General features: G+C 40.4%; 2 protein-coding genes across 5 annotated transcripts in view; both read right to left on the bottom strand.

Annotated features, from left to right (window-relative positions):
- cep89 (centrosomal protein 89) overlaps positions 1 to 14,356 on the bottom strand; it is a 57,374-nt gene extending 43,018 nt beyond the window's left edge. Inside the window, exons 1-11 of one of the 3 annotated variants that reach the window (XM_046840780.1) lie at positions 14,338 to 14,356; positions 13,798 to 13,875; positions 11,923 to 12,029; positions 10,921 to 11,076; positions 9,495 to 9,693; positions 8,938 to 9,010; positions 8,753 to 8,787; positions 7,765 to 7,822; positions 6,008 to 6,115; positions 3,004 to 3,201; positions 2,673 to 2,815 (exon numbers count right to left, since the gene is read on the bottom strand). In XM_046840780.1, the coding sequence (XP_046696736.1) occupies positions 2,673 to 2,815; positions 3,004 to 3,201; positions 6,008 to 6,115; positions 7,765 to 7,822; positions 8,753 to 8,787; positions 8,938 to 9,010; positions 9,495 to 9,693; positions 10,921 to 11,076; positions 11,923 to 12,029; positions 13,798 to 13,845 (1,125 nt within the window). In that variant the 5' untranslated portion in view covers positions 13,846 to 13,875; positions 14,338 to 14,356. Of the gene's footprint in view, positions 1 to 2,672; positions 2,816 to 3,003; positions 3,202 to 6,007; positions 6,116 to 7,764; positions 7,823 to 8,752; positions 8,788 to 8,937; positions 9,011 to 9,494; positions 9,694 to 10,920; positions 11,077 to 11,922; positions 12,030 to 13,797; positions 14,088 to 14,337 lie in introns of those variants that run through there. The other 2 variants (XM_046840779.1, XR_006924595.1) reach the window with 2 other exon arrangements.
- A 2,757-nt stretch (positions 14,357 to 17,113) lies between these two features.
- The window catches only part of rhpn2 (rhophilin, Rho GTPase binding protein 2), a 30,504-nt gene continuing 27,323 nt past the window's right edge, over positions 17,114 to 20,294 (bottom strand). For both annotated transcript variants that reach the window (XM_046840520.1, XM_046840519.1), the window contains exon 15: positions 17,114 to 19,179. In XM_046840520.1, coding sequence (XP_046696476.1) covers positions 18,949 to 19,179 — 231 coding nt within the window. In that variant the 3' untranslated portion in view covers positions 17,114 to 18,948. The remainder of the gene's footprint in view (positions 19,180 to 20,294) is intronic.

Below are 20,294 nucleotides of genomic sequence, written 5' to 3'. Positions count from 1 at the left end.
TAATATCATTAATTCTCATAAGAGTACAATATTTTACTCATGACTCCACCTGGGCCTGTTGAGATAGTGGATTTTGATTGGTCGGATGTTCAGGTGTGAGTTATTTGTCAGCTGAAACAAAAATACGTTTAGGATTGCAAAAGACCGGAGACGTTCCGGAAAATCACCATGAGAACTTCATGTGGGGAATTTGGGAAAATATTCCAAGATTTTGGATCGAAATTTGGGAAAATTTATATAAACTGTATTACATACGAACATAAATATAAAACATAAATATGAATAATGAATAATATATAATATAGTATATAATAATAATAATAATAATATATAATAATAAAAATATAATAATATATAATATAATGAATAATAAATAAAAAATTATATAATTAATATGAATAATTAATAATTAATCAAATATAATATAATGAAATATGTAATATAATAATGAATAATAATAAATATAAACATGAATATGAACATAAATATAAAACATTTAGTTTGGTCATAAGCTGACAGACAATAATTCAGATAAAAAAAAATGAAATTTTTGACTATGATTTAATTAGAAGTAGAAAAATTACAGAAATGTTTTGATATATAATTTCACAATATTACTGTGTTCTGTATTTTTGATCAAATGAATGCAGACTTAAAGAGAATTCTTTCAAAAACCTTAAAAAGTGTAATGCATACAAACTTCTGACCAGAACTGTACTTTTGTATGATAACAGATAATTAACAAGCACAAGGTAGAAGGAAGTTCATCACAGCTTCAGCTAGAAAGCCTCAGAAATTGTCAATGAAATAGTGCCAGCTTACATTTATCTGATTTACTGGCTGACTACTGTAGAAACACATTTTGCCTCACCCCTGCAGTCAAACATGGAGCTTAATGGTTTGACCTGTGCACAGAACTTTGAGATGTTCACATGTTTACATGCGGCGGCTGTGAAAAGTGTTTTTGAGACACACGCGTTTCTTTTGCAACAAACTCAGTAAACGGGAAAAAAAAACACAGTAATTGGAGAGTAAATAAGTGGAAGAAAATTCTATGGAGTCCAAATGGGACATTTTTGTCTCTACCAGAAGAACTTATGAAGGACAAAGAACAGGAGACAAGATGTGATCAGACTCCCTCACCCCCACACTCACACATGGAGGTGGAAGTTTAATGATCTGGGGTTGTTTTGGAGCAGGGAAGGTTCCGGAATTTAAAAGGAATCCTGAACCAACATGGCTCCCATTCCAGACTTCATCACCATGCAGTTCCGTCTTCATTGCGGCTCATTGGATGCGACTTCACCAAACACGAAGACGAAAAGCCGAAGCGACGAATACGTCTGAACTCTGTAAGAGTTATTTAGAGAGCCGTCGTCTGGAGTGTTTATCTGTCAGGGATTCGACCTGCCCAGACACAGCACCTCAATCCTACTGAACTGCTCTGAGATGATCTCCAACAAGTGAAGAACACCATTGGCGAGTTTTACAAAGTGTCAGGATGCTGAGAGTGTGTAAAGCTGTTCTTCATGCTAAGGGAGGATAAAGTGGAACATCTGGACATTTATAGATTCGTCTGGTCAAAGGAACATGCGTGTCTCTCAAAAATCATTAGAAACTCCACACGTTTCACAGGTTCTGTGGGTTACTAAACATAAACAGTTTACTGATCAGGTATGAATTTGACGGCAAAAGTTTCGGAAACAAATTTGCGATTTAAAACAAAACGTGCAGCATTTTCATCTAGAAAAATGAAATGTGATGGAGGCGACGTCTCGGAGCTCGTGTTCGTGGCGTTTTGAAATTATAATACGGGCAAATCATCATTTCTAATGCAATAATCAGGCTGACAGAGATGAAAGGCAGTGCTGTATATCATTACTGTAATATTAGCCCCCAACCCCCCACCACCACCACCCCACGGCTGGAAAATCAGACAAATAGCTCTGAGCCTGAGAGACGTTTTTCCCTGTAAATGGCTGCAGCATGACACAGCAGCCAGTGCAAATGTGCTCTCATTATCCTGGGCTGCTCCAAGGGCCATAATAAAGAGAAAAAAATATTGTTCACTAATGTCTTTTGTTGCTTATCAGAGCGAAATGTTTGCATTGATTAAATTATCTTGTGTGTAACTACGTTACGGATCGATCGCCCCGACAAAAGCATCTTGTTAAAGATTTATTTGATCTTTTGTTTTTTTATTATACATTAGTAAATCAAATATCTCATATATTTAATTACATCCAAAGTTTTTTTCCCCTACAAGCTTCTTGTTGGGTTTTTATTAATGACTGGAATGAAGGTGTGATTGATGTGGTTGGTATACGGACGCCCAAGTGGGTAATGGCTTTCGGAACAGCAAGGCAGGTTCCGTTATTTATTTATTTTTTAAGGGGGGTTTGAGGTCAAAAGGTGAATATGAGACAGTTGTCACACTGACTTATGAAGGTCGGTGCTCCCTGTGACTGTGCGTGCAATCTTGTGCTGCCATCTGCTGGCATGTTAAAAAACTAGTCTATAAACTTTTTTTGATACCACCTCGTATGCGTCTAGACGTGTTGGACAACTTAGAACATGGCACCAGTGGTGACGTAATTTTACAAAGGTACTGGAACAGATAATTCAACAGTACAATTGGACAAATCTCATGTTGATTTTCTTAATAGTTGTACCTCAGCTGTGGTCAACGGTCTGAATCGTGCCTGATATCGGCTCAGCTCCACGTTCAGCCGATGCACCGTCATCTTTAATCCGTCGTTCTCGTCCACCAGCTCCTGCGCCTGCTGCCTCAGACTCAGCAATTCGGAACTGTTGCCTGAAAACACGCAACGAAAATATAATGATCCTGTTATCAAAGACATGCAGGTGTTATATAACACGTGATTAAAGTCGTAGCAATACGAGAATAAAATCGCAATATTATAACTTTTATGATTAAGAGCGTGTGTGTGTGTGTGTGTGTGTGTGTGTGTGTAGTGTAGTGTAGTGTAGTATAGTACCGACCTATGGCGTGTCCTCTCTCTCGTGACGAGTGTGCTCGTTGCTGTTGAAGCTGCAGGATTTGCTGGGTCTGCTCTGAGCACGTCCTCTCCAGCACCTCCTTCTGTCCGGTCAGACTGTGATTTTGTTCACGAAGTTCTCTCAGCTCCTTCGCCAACACCTGCTGAAGCTCCACAGCCCGGCGATACGACTCGTTCACGTCTGCATGACATAAAGCCACATGACGCAGCGTACACGTGAGGCGAGAACGTGAATGACTTTGGGAAAAGCACACCGCCTTCAGGAGACGAGTGGAATCAACGGGGACACCATAGAATAATTTCTTCTTCTCTTTGAAACATTCTGAGCGTGAAATAAAGCATTGAAAAAGAGAAGGATTTGATTTGGAGCTCTGCAGATATAATGATAGTGGTTTTGGGCCAGTGTGAGAAAAAAAAAAGGTTTGGACCTCCTTGACCAAGTGAAGGGGAAATGTCATGTTCCTGCTTCCAAAGAACCACAAATGGCTGGAAAAGTCAAGAGTCCCAATACTTTTGGTCATATAGTGTAGGTGCATAAAATAATTATTGATCCATTGATAAAAAATATGATTATATTATTATTAGTAGTAGTATTTGTATTATTGTGATGTTTTTTTTGCCATCAAACTATAAAAAATATAACAATAAATAATAAACATAAAAGATCTTTTTATCCATTGATTGAAAATTTAATCTAAAATCAGGTAAACAGTGCAGGGCAAATCAGGTAAACGGGGCAGAACATAAATAGGTAAATAATGCAGGGCAAATCAGGTAAACAGTGAAGCGCAAATCAGGGAAACGGTGAAGCGCAAATCAGGGAAACGGTGTAGGGCAAATCAGGTAAACAGTGCAGGGCAAATCAGGTAAATGGTAAACAGTGCAGGTCTGACAGCACTTTGTACATGTTCAACATTGTTCATACAGAACTCAGTGGAGGAGCAGTGGCAGTAATAAGGAATGGAAGTCTCTCTATCGCTCACACACAGAAACAGTGAACAGTTTATTAGGCTCCACTACACCTACACCTGACCATAAGATTCATATGTGCTTTTCAACCTTTCCATTCCACGTTGAGGTCAGAGCTCTATAGCATGAGATCTTCCACTCCAACCCATGTAAAGCAGATCTTCATGGAGCTGGCATTGTACACAGGAGCGTTGTGATGCTGGAACATGTTTGGGTCTCCGAGTTCAAGTGAAGGGAAAATGTCCTTTTATCATTTCCAAAGACGTCCCATACAATTGTTTGCTCCCAGTCAGGAGAAGAAACACATCAGGCTAGAAAGGCCGGGTGTCCCAATACTTTTGGCATCATTGTGTATCTCTACAAGTGTATAAAATTCCATCATCGTGGTGTACGTTGTAACGGCTGGTCTTAAACCAGAAGTGTGTATAATACGTGACAACAGCGTGAGTTACTGTGACCAGCGGCATGTCGAAGGAGCAATGCTGAGTCATTATTTAATGTCAAAGGGGCTCATGAAGTTCACGCGATGTGTGATAACAGCTTCTGGAGGAGGCTTTTCACAAAACACCATGTGTGTTCCAGGGAGCATCATGTAGCTTAAATGTCAGAATTGCATAATATTAGCACTGATTTATCCACAGGGCGTATTCAGTCCATAAACGAGCTTATTATAACAGAAAGGAGGGAATCAATCTGGAATGAGATGATCATGCAGATGTGATGGACAGGTGTTCAGAAACTTCCCATTGTATACTGTACACATAGTGTGTAACTAATGATTCAGGATGCAGGAAGTGCAAGAAGCATCCTAAATGACAGATGAAACAAAGAACAACTTTTACCAGAATAATGGAAAGCGAAGATTGCTGAGAAGGAAATGAATTGCTTGTTTTTTGCACTACTTACTGTTCACCTGATTTGAATTGCACTGTTTACCTGATTTGCACTACTTACTGTTCACCTGATTTGCACTACTTAGTGTTTACCTGATTTGCACTGTACTGTTTACCTGATTTGCACTGTACTGTTTACCGATTCGCACTACTTACTGTTTACCTTATTTGAACAGTACTGTTTACCTAATTTGCACTACTGTACTGTTTACCTTATTTGAACTGTACTGTTTACCTGATTTAAACTGTACTGTTTACCTGATTTGAACTGTACTGTTTACCTGATTTGCACTACTTACTTTTTACCTTATTTGAACTGTACTGTTCACCTGATTTGCACAACTTACTGTTTACCTGATTTGCACTATTTACTGTTCACCTGATTTGCACTACTTACTGTTCACCTGATTTGCACTGTTCTGTTTACCTGATTAGCATGTAACTTAAATTAATTAAAACTTTTATGTTTATTATTAAATTATAACTTTTATATACTAGTTTGGTGGCAAAACCCCACAATAACACTACAATTACTACTAGGAATAATAACAGGGATATTAGCAATAATAATATTCTGTATATATGGATCAGTAATTATTTCCTGGTGATATACTATATGACCAAAAGTATTGGTACACCTGACTTTTCCAGCCATATGTGCTTCTTCTGCAAACTGTTGCCACACTCGGGAAGATTGGAAAATACAATTGTATAGGACGTCTCTGGATGCAGCAGCATGGAATTTTCCATTCACTAGGAGACCCAATCCTGTTCCACCATGACAAAGTTCCTGTGCATGAAGCCAAATCCATGAAGATCTACTTTACATAGGTTGGAGTGGATGATCTCCTGCTATTAAGCTCTGACCCTATTAAACAATGAATGTGAACGTTCATTGTTCATAAGTTATTCATGTCATGCAACATAAAAAAGAATTTGACCCAGGTGGCTATAAAGCTCGGTTCTATTCTATTTAAAGATATAAACCTGATGTTCTTACTCTACAGTAAGTCAATGTCAGACCATGGAAAGTAAAGCAGGTCCATTTCGACCGCTGCGGTTTCTAAAATGCAGACCGTTTAGAATCTCCTGTAAACATCTGGTGACCCCTGTGCATGTTCTCACCTAATGCTTCTTTCTCACTCTCTCTTGCTGGACTCCTATTCCCCACTGAGGTTTTCATCTTCGGAGTGCTGCTGGACCGAGACCGAGTGCACGAGTCCTCGTTCACATCTGAGAGCAAATAAAACCAATTTATGGCAAACATACAGATTAGAACTTCATACAGCTCAGTTTTGTATAAAAGTATATTGCTTTTAACATGGAAGTGGTCACATTTAAGAGATTTATATAATAAATTATACATTTGTAAAATATTTCTCTGCCTGAAACCGTGTACACAAACGGCCCTGGAACTTTTCCATCTTCTCCGAGACTCGAACTATTGCTTGCACAATCTCTAACGAGCACCTCTGGGAAATGCGAGTGAACTGAAATTCATATTCAAAAAAACACCCCTGAGCAGTTCCGATTTTTGTAAAAAAAAAAGACCTCAAGATAATGAAATATGCAGTTTATGGAAAAATGAATATATAAAACATTATGCTCTGGTACAGAGTTGTTTTACTGGAAACCATGATATCCTACTTTGTGCACATCTGGCAATGTAATAAAGGCTAATGTGGGTTATATAAGATCCCAGGCTTTCACACAGCTGATCGGTTTAACAAGCCCGAGCATGATCATTTCCTCTTTCCCATTAAACACTTACAGCTGATACAACAATCTAGAAAATCTGATTCTTTGAGGAGGAAGCTGCACAGAGGCCACACCTACTTTACTAAAACTAATGCACAGAGGCCACACCTCCTTCACTAGGACTAATGCACAGAGGCCACACCTCCTTCACTAAGACTAATGCACAGAGGCCACACCTCCTTCACTAAGACTAATGCCCAGAGGCCACACCTCCTTCACTAAGACTAATGCACAGAGGCCACACCTCCTTCACTAAGACTAATGCACAGAGGCCACACCTCCTTCACTAGGACTAATGCACAGAGGCCACACCTCCTTCACTAAGACTAATGCACAGAGGCCACACCTCCTTCACTAGGACTAATGCACAGAGGCCACACCTCCTTCACTAGGACTAATGCACAGAGGCCACACCTCCTTCACTAAGACTAATGCACAGAGGCCACACCTCCTTCACTAGGACTAATGCACAGAGGCCACACCTCCTTCACTAGAACTAATGCACAGAGGCCACACCTCCTTCACTAAGACTAATGCACAGAGGCCACACCTCCTTCACTAAGACTAATGCACAGAGGCCACACCTCCTTCACTAAGACTAATGCACAGAGGCCACACCTCCTTTACTAAGACTAATGTACAGAGGTCACACCTCCTTTACTAAGACTAATGTACAGAGGTCACACCTCCTTCACTAAGACAGAGGCCACACCTCCTTCACTAAGACTAATGCACAGAGGCCACACCTCCTTTACTAAGACTTATGTACAGAGGCCACACCTCCTTTACTAAGACTAATGTACAGAGGCCACACCTCCTTTACTAAGACTAATGTACAGCGGCCACACCTCCTTTACTAAGACTAATGTACAGAGGCCACACCTCCTTTACTAAGACTAATGTACAGCGGCCACACCTCCTTTACTAAGACTAATGTACAGAGGCCACACCTCCTTCACTAAGACTAATGCACAGAGGCCACACCTCCTTTACTAAGACTAATGCACAGAGGCCACACCTCCTGTACTTCAACTGATACAGAGGCCACACCTCCTCTTCTTTGAATTATCCACATAGGTCACACCTCTTTCACCTCCTTCAAATAAGCTGTGAAGTTCTAGTACCTGGAGATGCCATGCTTCGGTGTGATGGAGACCTCGTCTGTAGCGCCAATGGAGGCTTCTGTTAAAATCAGAAGAAAAAAAACGATGTGCGATGTCCCACTAATGGAAATAGGCAATAATAAGGTTCAGAGGTAGTGATGGATATCGTAGCTACATTCTAAAATAGGACATTTCTAACCTTTGTAATTAAAGCTAAAACCCATGTTCACCAAAGTACTAATGTCCATGAAGTCAGGGGGTAAAAACGAGGGTCATTAATGGCTTTCAGTGTCCATTTAAACTGGCCTGGGTGGTCAAGTGTGGAGTAATGTATCCAGGCAGCACTGGTGGTGTATAAGTGGAACTGTAGTGACACTGAAGGTCTAATGGAGGTCTAATTGGCGAGTCAGAGCGAGCGTCATTGCCTCACGGTTCGGGTCGGCACTCAGTCGGTCTCTTAGCAAAGATGACAGAAACATCAATAACCTGCTGTTCCCACTGCAGGGAGCAGAGCAGGAACCGAACCCTTCTGCCTCATCCTTTCTGTCTTTTTCCCTTAACTTACAAGCGCTCTTGTTTTTTTCTATGATCATTCAGACCTTCAGACCTTCGGCACAAGATTTCTACATTTAAATCCAAAAAAATTAATAAACACGAGTTATATATATAAAAGGAGTAGCACATTGCTCATGGCTGATGTTTGGAGTTAGCATCTTGGTTAAATACATATATACACATATATATACACATATATATGGCCAAGCATTAACCTCCTGGCAGAGGTTAAAAGGCTTGTGGTTAAAATCCGGTATAGCCAGGTGAGGGTGAAATTATATTCGGACTACTACATGGCAACCCAAGGCCACTCCTTGGAATAAGATAAAAGTAAGAATGTTTGAAAAAAGAATATGAAATTTCATATTTTGAAAAATATGATGGGATTCTGGTTTTGTGAAGGCGGCACGTGTTTCAGTGTGTAGATGGATTATGTCGTGAGGGCGTGTTTTACCTTCACACTCGTCCCTTCGTCCGCCTCGGTTTCATCTGAAATAAAAATGAATAATTATATATACTGAAGATTTTATATTAGAAATGATTTTGTCTCCAGGTGAAACGCTGCATGCATGCTTTAAATAGATCGCGGTCTCGGTGGAGTGTGTGTTGAGGCGTTTCATGAATTAGTCATGGCCTCACCTTCTGTGTTTAAAGGAGAGACGACTTCAAAGGTGTCGTCAGTGTCGTCATCCGGCTTTAACTGAACCGAGGCCTGAAAAAGGAGAAATATACGTTTATACAGAAACATCATCTACTGAGTAACACAGACTACTTTAGGAAAAACCACAAAGACACCTGGGAACAGCTGTGTCTCAGAGAGTACCATGTCTGCTACTTCAAAGTCTAAAGACGTGCCTTTGTGATTGGCTGGAAGGAGTTCAGGTGTGAATAGTGGATTGTGATTGGCTGGAAGGAGTTCAGGTGTGAATAGTGGATTGTGATTGGCTGGAAGGAGTTCAGGTGTGAATAGTGGATTGTGATTGGCTGGAAGGAGTTCAGGATTTTTCAGACGAGGCGTAGACTAATTCAAATAAATGTGGCACTACTTTATCTGTTTGTATATATAATAAACACAAACCACAAACAAGTCTAATAGATAAACAGCGCCATCTGCAGGAAGCTTGTTAGTAATGGAGGAGTAAATCTAGAATAAAAAAAGAAAAACATTTCGCAGAAGTGTTTAAACACGACTCGACCTTCTGCAGTTCGTTCGGACTTCTGCTCCATTTCTTAACAGACTGGTACACGTGGTATTCCTCTCTCCGAGCATCAGCCTCCATTTCTTCCTCCTCCTCTTCGTCATCATCTTCATCTTCATCATTGCCGTCGTCCTTGACGCTGGCTCCTGGAGAAGGTAAACGAGGTCTTCCTGCATCCAATTCATGCCATTGATCTCTGGACCAGTGAGGAACAGTGAGGTGTTATTAATACTGAACTGTGGCAGTTTTAGATATTAAATCTGAGCTATAATCAGATAAACAGACACCAGAATGAACAGATGCTTCATGTAAAGTTCTAACTGGGAATTTGATTCATAGATAATTCTGATCTCCAAAACTGCAGAACTAAAATGAGTAATTTTCTCTGAAAGAAAGAAATTATAATGACTCATAGTGAAAAGGAGAGATGGAGAGAGGGAGAAAATGGCAAGAGAAAGAGAGAGAGAGCGAGAGAGAGAGAGCGAGAGAGAGAGAGAGAGAGAGAGAGAGAGATGAAGAGATGGAGGAGAGAGAGATGGAGAGATGGATGGAGAGAGCGAGAGAGAGAGAGAGAGAGAGGAGAGAGATGGAGGGAGAGAGAGAGAGAGAGAGAGAGAGAGATGGAGGGAGAGGGAGAAAGAGATGGAGGAGAGAGAGAGAGAGAGATGGAGGGACAGAGAGAGATGAAGAGATGGAGGAGAGAGAGATGGCGAGAGATGGAGGAGAGAGAGAGATGAAGGGAGAGAGAGATGGAGAGAGAGAGAGGAGAGAGATAGAGAGATGGCGAGAGATGGAGGGAGAGAGAGAAAGAGAGAGCGAGAGAGAGATGGTGAGAGATGGAGAGAGAGAGAGAGATGGAGAGATGGAGGAGAGAGAGATGGAGGAGATGGAGAGATGGAGGAGAGAGAGAGAGATGGAGAGATGGAGGGAGAGAGAGATGGAGAGATGGAGGAGAGAGAGATGGAGGGAGAGATGGAGAGATGGAGGGAGAGAGAGATGGAGGAGAGAGAGAGAGATGGAGAGATGGAGGGAGAGAGAGAGAGATGGAGGTAGAGAGAGAGAGATGGAGGAGAAAGAGATGGAGAGATGGAGGAGAGAGAAAGATGGAGAGATGGAGGAGAGAGAAAGAGAGAGAGATGGAGAGATGGAGAGAGAGAGATGGAGATGGAGGAGAGAGAGAGAGAGATGGAGAGATGGAGGGAGAGATGGAGGGAGAGAGAGAGAGAGATGGAGAGATGGAGGGAGAGAGAGAGAGAGATGGAGGAGAGAGAGAGAGATGGAGGGAGAGAGAGAGAGAGAGATGGAGGGAGAGAAAGAGAGAGAGAGAGATGGAGGGAGAGAGAGAGAGATAGATGGAGAGATGGAGGGATAGAGAGAGAGAGAGAGAGAGAGAGATGGAGAGATATGATTGGTGGAGGTGTACCTGGTGTAAAGGGCAGTGGTAGCGTACGGCTCGAAGCCCTCATGGCTGTGCGATAGAGAGCACTCACTGTCAGAGTGCGAGCGAGTGCGAGGTGGAGGGATGGCGAAGGAGCGTCCTGTTAAAGAGGATGTCAGGACGGCAGCCGCGAGAGCAGACCTAAAGAGAAGGACGGGAGAGGAGACGCTTCATCATTCGTTTTTTTATAAAACAGTAAAACGTGGAAAATATCTAAATGTTTATTTGATACAATATTTAATAAAGTTTTCAGTTTACATATTTTTTTATCATTTATGTTTAAATGTGTGTCTGTATATTTCAGTACATGTTGAAATCGTTAAGGGTTACTGATACCATCATCATCTCCCAGAGCAATAATGAGATGATAATGATGATGATTATAAATACAGTTAAAACTTGTAATTAATTTTTATTTTAAAATGATATATTGTTGGCCATAAAAAAAAATTTAGCCCCTTAGATTATCGTTTTAGGGAGCCCTCACTCAGGCATACAGACAGACAGACAGACAGACAGACAGACAGACAGACAGATACTGTAGGCTGACAGACAGACAGACAGACAGATACTGTAGACAGACAGACAGACAGACAGACAGACAGACAGACAGACAGATACTGTAGGCTGACAGACAGACAGACAGACAGACAGACAGACAGACAGATACTGTAGACAGACAGACAGATACAGTAGGCAGACAGACAGACAGACGACCGATACAAAGATACAATGTACAGCTGATCAAAAAAATTATAATTCATAAAATAAAGATTTCATGTTTGATCTCTGAACTTAAATGAACGACAGGAGGTTATGAATGAGACAATTTTTACTGAAACACAAAAAAGAGACAAAGAAGAAAAACAATAAGAAAAGAAAGCTAAAGACAGGGAGGTGTTTGGAATAAATGAGGGAGAGGAGAGGAGAGGAGAGGACATGACGTGACGTGATGTGACATGACGTGAGTGTTATGAAGGTGTGTACCTGGGTCTCTCGGGTGAGGAGTCAAGGCTGCGGGGGGGAGGTGTGCGGGGAACTGCAGGCTTGGGGGCAATGATGGCTGCAGGGATCAAGCCATGAGCTATGTTCTTCTACAAAAGTTCCCAGAGGAGCACAGTTGCATGTGAGAGAAGGTGAGGGTGGGGTATGGAGTGTAGATGAAAACATAAATAAATGAAAGTCCATAATTAGACCTTAAATAAAGTTTTCTTTAGAGGCTACAGTACAGCACACAACCTTTCAGGTAAACGTATAGAACAAAAAGTACAAAGGAACTTTCATGGTTCCATCTCACTGACTGGAACCATGAAGAGTTTCTAACCCAATTTTACATTTTATATAATTTAGATTCACAAGGATGGGTTTCCAGCAATCTCGAAGGAGTTCCCTGAGGTGTTGAGTGCTTGTTGGCTGCTTTTCCTTCACTCTCAACTGTATTTAAATGGAGTGATTGTGGAGGCCATGTCATGATGCAGCACTCTCTATTACTCTCCTTCTTGAACAAATCGCTCTTACAGAACCCTAGAGGTGAGTTTGGGGTCATTGTCTTGATGGAGAACAAACCAGATGTAATGGCATGTCACTGCAAAAAAGTAGGTCCTCAATCTTCTTACTAAATCATCAACAGTGTTTCCAGCAAAGCACCACCACACCACCACACCTCCTCAATCATGCTTCACAGTGAAAACCACACATTCAGGAACCACACAGTCAATTCACCCTCAACAAAGACTTACACACAAGAGATCGAGCAAAAGTGGATTTTCCCGATACCATTAGCCGTGTAAAAACAAACAGCACGTGGTGTCAGTGATTCGCCTCTAGAGGCCGCTCTTGTAATGACAGCAGACCGGAAGCCGGAAAAACCATCGGTATGGATTTTTGCTGATAACCGATAGTTCCAGCGATCAACCACTGGTGATGATTAATCAGCAAACTGACCAACTGGTCCAAAACTGGAACTAATGTCCAATACTTTTGTTTCTTGGCCCAAGCACATCTCCTCTGCTTGTTGTTCTTTCCAAAGCAATGGCTTCGTTACTGCAATTTGATCACGAAGGCCTGACTCACATAGTCTCCTCAGAGCAGTGAATGATGAAATATGTCTGCCAACTCTGAGAAGAATTTAGTTTCAGTTAGAATCAGTTTCTGATTCTGGTATTTCTAATAAACTTATCCTCTGCAGCAGAGGTAGCTCTTGGTCAGTGGTGGGCAGTAAGGAAGTAAACGTAATTCGTTACTATACCTAAGTTTACATTTGTACTTTTACTCAAATGAAAGTTTAAATGCACACTTATACTGGAGTCATATTTTACTGAGTGGATCTCTACTGTAACTCGACTACATGGTTTGTGTTCTTCATCCACCACTGCTCTGGATCTTCTTTTCCTGGGACGGTCCTTATAAGTGCCTGTTTCTTTATTGAGTTTGATGGTTTTGGAGACTTGGGGATAGATCTTGAGATGTTTCAGATTTGACTGACCTTCATTTCATGTAATAATGATTCAGTTCTCTTTGTTTCTTGCCGTAATATAGATTTGTGCAGTAGTTGTAGTAGCATTATCAGGGTTTTTGACTCTGTATTCACCTTTTCCTCTGCACAAGACAACTGATGGTCTAAAGCACATTTAGAAGACAATAAACATCACAAATGATCTCAAGACACACCTGTGCCCCGAAACCCATTCCAGGTGCCTACATAATGTGAGCTAGCATAGCATGGGTGTAAACTAGCTAGTCACACCAGTAGAGTTCAAAATAACCAATAACATAAGTTAGTTAGTTAATTAGTGGGTTAATTGGCTGGTTAATTAGTTAGTTAGCTAGTTATATAAATAAATATTAATATTGAAAACTCACGAATGGCCTTCGCTCGCTTCTTCTAAAACTCAGCTTGAATTTTGACATGATCCAGTTGAGATTTAAACCGCGAAAAATCTATTTACAGATAAAAATTAAAGAAAAAATACACAGATTTAACAACATAAAAACAAACTGTGCGGTTCAGTTATTTCAATATAAAATCACTTTCTTTTTAAATCCAGTTTCCGCTTTTCGACTCGTTCACGTCTCTCTAAGTTCATGTATCTAGACGCTGTACTGTCTTGTCCACATCCCTCCAAACGCGAATCCTATTGGCTGAAAGATGCACAACCAACCAATCATGGCTGAGATTCAATCCTCTTAGCAACGCAGGTGGCGGCAGCACTGGCAATATCCTGAGTGCCCGGTAGAGGGCGCGCTATACCATCGCAATACACCACATCATTATTTCAATGAAATGTTTCAGACGTTTTTTCTTCTCAGTTTTATCAAAAAAACACACAAACACAATAAACACTACATTTTAAATATATATTATGTATCAAAAACAATGTGCACCCCCAATCACCATTTTACCTGGAACAAACATTCCAGTTCACTGAGTGTGTGAATGTTGGACTTTGGAAGAACTCAAGTGTCCTGCTCAGAACCCTGATCTTCTCAACCTCACTGAACACTTTCTAATGACATGCAACACTAAATGCACCCTCTCAGAATCGAACCCTGTGTCCAAAATGTCAATCTATTCCCTTTTTATAACACAGGGCACAGTGTATTATGAATGTTTTGCTTCCCTTGAGGGTATGTTAATCGCTCTCCATCACTGAAGAAGTTCTAACAGAAGTGTGAGGTCAGCTCCTGAGGCAGTTCTTCAATCAGGTTTGTCAGTGAAGCATGGCAGGATGACGTTCTATAGAATATAGATGATCAGATGAGTTTTAGATCAAGTCTAACATCCATAATGTGTTTAATTGCTAAGGCAAAATCATGCCAAGTTTGTACACCACTGCAGTATGGAATTCCCGTATCTGATTGGTCAAGACAGAATGGGTAATTAATGAAGTGAAGGACACTGATGATCTCTTCATCATGGCACCTGTTGGTGGGTGAACATTTTGTCCTCAAAGTTGATGTTAGAAGCAGGAAAATTGGGCGAGCATAAGGATTTGAGCAAGTTTTACAAATTGTGACGACTGGGTCAGAACATCTCCAAAACTGCAGCTCTTGTGGGCTGTTCCTGGTCTGCAGTGGTCACAATCGATCAAAAGTGCACCAAGCAATAGGGGACTGACACAATATTATGCAGGTGGTCATAATGTTATGCCTGATCAATGTAAGTAACATTCATTGAAGTCACAGTACATTTGCCTGAGTAGAATAGTTTATTACTCTTTCCAATTCAGTAGAACTCCTTCCAGTCAATCACAATCCACTATTCATACCTGAACTCCTTCCAGCCAATCACCATCCACTATTCACACCTGAACTCCTTCCAGCCAATCACCATCCACTATTCACACCTGAACTCCATCCAGCCAATCACAATCCACTATTTACACCTGAACTCCTTCCAGCCAATCACAATCCACTATTCACACCTGAACTCCTTCCAGCCAATCACAATCCACTATTCACACCTGAACTCCTTCCAGCCAATCACAATCCAATATTCACACCTGAACTCCTTCCAGCCAATCACAATCCACTATTCACATCTGAACTCCTTCCAGCCAATCACAATCCACTATTCACACCTGAACTCCTTCCAGCCAATCACAATCCACTATTCACACCTGAACTCCTTCCAGTCAATGACAATCCACTATTCATACCTGAACTCCTTCCAGCCAATCACAATCCACTATTCATACCTGAACTCCTTCCAGCCAATCACCATCCACTATTCACACCTGAACTCCTTCCAGCCAATCACAATCCACTATTCACACCTGAACTCCTTCCAGCCAATCACAATCCACTATTCACACCTGAACTCCTTCCAGCCAATCACAATCCACTATTCACACCTGAACTCCTTCCAGTCAATCACCATCCACCAGTTACACTGTCCAGTGTGTAAATCAAGCTATACAACCCAGGTTTGGTTTATAACCCATTTAGGATCCACAAAAGTTGTGTAGGCAGAACTTTCAGGGAACATGTGCAGAAAAATTGCCAAGTTTCCCAGAAAAGTAAAACCACTCTGACATCACTATTGGCGTGAAAAAACCCGTCTTTAATAACCAACCCACAGTCAGAAATTCCCCTGCCTGGGAATCATTTAAAGTACATTAGATTACCACATGATGTTCAGCCTCCACGATTCTCACACTCACACTCACACCATAAACAGCACTAATAACATCCAGAAGGCAGGTCATATCTATTTATTTACTGATTTATTTATGAACTTCTCCCACAGTGTCACGTGACCATGTCCAAGCTTTAGAAACCTTCCCCGTGTGTCTTCTTGTGGAACTCTGTTTATTTCTCAGCTCCTTTATAACTGGTTCTGGCAGCAGTAAGTGAAGCTCAGGTTGCACACAGATGTGCGTCCATTTTCTTTTCAGACTCTCACCAAGCGAAACCAAACCAAACTGCTGCTGAAAAAACCCACAGCATTAAAAAAATGAGGCCAGTGAGAAGTTAAAACTTGAAGTAATGGATCAGAACCCGTGTCTTGAGAACGTCTATACGTTATTAATGGAGTATTATTAGTTTTGAGTGAATAATTCGGAGAAATAAATCCGCTTTTCGTTTAATCGTTGTGATGATTCCAAAGTGCAGTCAGGAAAGTTTGGGTCAGAGAACATTTCTGAATATGTTTATTTGAGAGTTTCCCAGAAAAGCCTTCAAATAGCCTCAGATTCTTGTTCTTGGCAGACAGGAGCAGAACCTGAGGTGGATTTTGGATCTCGTACCTCATCCACCTCTAATGTTTACATGCTTTTCTGCTCACCGTGGTTAAAAGGAGTGATTATATACCAGGTGGTATTAAAACCGGTGCTATTCTGACCACCTGCCATTTCATCACGGACAGATAAAAGTTAGAACAAAGAGTAAACGTGAAACTCAAGCCCCCGTGCCCCCCTTTAGACACGCCCCTGCCTGGTACCAACAACTGATGTTTGATGTGAGTGTGAAACTTCTGACCTGCATCTGGGTGATGCTATTGTATTAAATTGTGCTTCTGGCCCCTGATTGGCTGATCAAATAACTGCATGTCTGAGCAGGTGTTTCTAATAAAGTGGCCACTGAGTGTATGAAATGCGTTATAAAAACAGGACACAAACGAGATTTTTCAGAACTCTATTTCCATACTGTTCTAAATGACTCAAATGACCCAATCATCACCCATTATTTTATTTTTATTTCAGGTTTGTGTACAAAAAAATGACAACAAAAGAAAAGAGAAACGAGTTTTGCTTCCACTTCGAATAAACAGCGACAGAAAAAAAAGCCAAGAGCGACAGAAACCTCCAAAACCCAGACGGATACAAAAACATAACTGTTTTGACCTTTAAGACTTAAAAGATGTTATGCATCAGGAACAGACACACAATACAAACAGACACACACACACACACACATTATATATACACACACACAACAATCAACCTGCATGTGACCTACATCGCCTTTGATGAGATCTTACCATGCTACATCTAACCCTACTTTACTCTCGAATCTCATTAAAATACCCACAAAATATAATATCCAGGTGCTTAAAAAAAACAAACAAACAAACAAAAAAAAGGTCTAGACGCAATATTCAGGAGTCACATCGCTTAAAAGACTTTTAAAGGGAATTAGACGTTTCACACACACACACACACACACACACACGTTAATTATACTAAAAAGTTGTCAAATACTTAATTGCACAATAACGTTTAATGACCATTTTACACAAACAACATTTACACGTGGCGTCACCCGAACACACGCTAAATACGTCAACCGGAATACACACCTCTAATTATAACTCATTCTTTATGTGCAGTTTATTTATTTGATTATCAAACGTGAACAAGTATCTACGCTGTAGACAGTGAAATACCTACAACACTTCCGAAGGAGGTGTTAGTTTAAAAAAAAAAAAAAAAGAACAAAAAATTCTAAATCCGTCCAAATGAGTCAAAAAGTATTTGGAATATGAAGTTCTTACCATGAAGATCAAAGGCCCACAATTCGATCGAATGTCTCTGAAGGCTTTAGCATGAAATTTCCCCTTTAATTTAACTAGCAGACCCAAACCTGTTCCAGCATGACACCGCCCCTGCGCACAAAGCTCCAGAAGATCCGCATTCGATGGGTTGGAAGATGTGGAAGATCTCCTGCTTTAAACCTTGTGACTAAATGAATGTTCACAAATCTTAAAAATCTAGTGGGCCGTCTTCTCAGGAGGTTATTCTAACAGCAAATGGACACTTATAATAATAAAAAATTGATATTAAAATAATACAGAAACAACCACAGCACTGCTCGATTACTGCAAACCACTCTCTCAACGTTCACGTTACACACGTCACCACATATTTCCAGCTATAATCAACCTCATTATTACATTTTATTCTTTTTACTTTTACTTTAAAATGCTCCGTATACAGCAGTGACGTTATTTAAAATGTTGAGCGTAAAATATATATGTAAATAAACACGTTCTGCATTTGGGTACATAAATTGAACATCTGACTCTTCCATAGAACAATACAGTGAAATCCGAATATTTACAGCAGCAGCAATATGAATATTGGTGGAAAACGAACAAACAAACAAAAAAAACCCACACAGGCTCTTCCTGTTTTCTTCACAGCGATCAGAAACGAATGATTAATTCTGTAACAAATAAAAAAATCTAAACAATTAAACGAGAAAATATCCCTCCCATATATGACGCACACACACACACAACGAGACAATAGAATGAACAGATATATGTGATGACATCAATATCACGGGTGCTCATTATATAGATTTTATATTTAAAATAACTTTTAACTATTTGGCTGCAACGACTTGCAGGCATTTTTTGCCCCAAAAAAAAAAAAAAAAAAAAGAAAAATTTCTGTGCAAAAGTCTTGAATTTTTTCCTTCATAACTTCAGCACTGTGTGTCTGCGCGTTGGACCGGTTCGCTCCCTAACCCGAGAGCTTGACGATTAACTGGTCAGAAGTTCAGCACTGGTTAGTAGAGGCTGCTGTCGTTGAAGGATCTGGGATTGGAGGGTTTGTAGTCGGACGTGGGGAGGCTGAGGGTGCTGGCGCTCTTGTGCTTGTTCTTCAGCCCCCAGCTGAGAAACGACATCTTCTTGCTGACTTTACGTGCTTTCGGATGCTTGTCCTGGTCGTTCTCGGCCAGGCAGATCATGGAGTAGGTTTTCGGAAGGCCGCCGGAGAAAGTGGCACTTTTCTGGGGCTGGGATTCAGGAAGAAACGAACGATGTTAGTTTTAAAGATGTTCAGTTGGTCCAAAAAATCAATTTGAGAACATTGGAGAAAAACGTTAAACAAAAATGATGCTCTACCAGACCAGAATTTTCATTAAAGAGCAACAAGCTCTGTTTCACCCATCGCTTCTTGTAATAAATGGAGCTGTTGGATTTAACTCCTGGTGCTGTTTTATTTATTTATTTTTTTCCACACGTTTTTTTTCTCCAGACCTCACTACTTAACCTTCCAGCCAATCACAATCCAGTATTCACACTGACCAGGGGTCCACAAAATATTAAACATATTTTATTAATGTAATTTTAAATATATTTTTTACTAATCTGTATTTGATCAAAACTAATTGTAGTTATTAACAGAGGTCACTGATAGTTTATTGCTGGAACTATTGGCAAATACTCTACAAAAATCAATACTGATTTCCAGCTTCCGGTCCGCTGTCATTACGAGAGCGCCCTCTAGAGACGAATCACTGTTTGTTCATGCCCACACGTGGGACTGCGCGCTGCACGGAGAGCACTGTATTATATTTATTTTGTATATTTTTGTAATAAAGTTCAGGACTATTTTACATGGAGTGTTGTGTTTGGTTTTAATCCAGTATCTATTTTTAAAACTATCAGATAATTAATCGGATATCAGCAAGTACAATCCAATCGGTAAAATCGGTCGACCTCTAGATATTAACGTAGCCTAATTATTTGTTCGATTCACCCAGCAACCATATGCATGAGTAGAAAAGTTTTGATTTTAATAGCATCTAATATTATGATAGTAATAATGCTCTTTAAACAGGGGATTTATCGCTTGAAAAGTAACGTTCATTTGTCTAAACGGAATAAAATAAACTAATCCAGCATTAGGGGCAAAATAAATAGGAGGCATTTCATAATAAAATATCCACAATAATACTGCGGCATTTTCCGTTACAGACCATGTTAAAGAAAGGAAATGAATGGATGTAAATAATGCAGAACTGTATGTTAGTACGGTTTCAGTTGTTTCTAAGCAACTCACCCATTCCCTACAGCCAATCACAATCCAATACTCACACTGACCAGGATACGAGATATCTACCATTAC

This window comes from Silurus meridionalis, chromosome 26, assembly GCF_014805685.1.
Source record: "Silurus meridionalis isolate SWU-2019-XX chromosome 26, ASM1480568v1, whole genome shotgun sequence".
Lineage (NCBI taxonomy): Eukaryota > Metazoa > Chordata > Actinopteri > Siluriformes > Siluridae > Silurus > Silurus meridionalis.
This window is presented reverse-complemented; position numbering and strand designations above follow the sequence as displayed.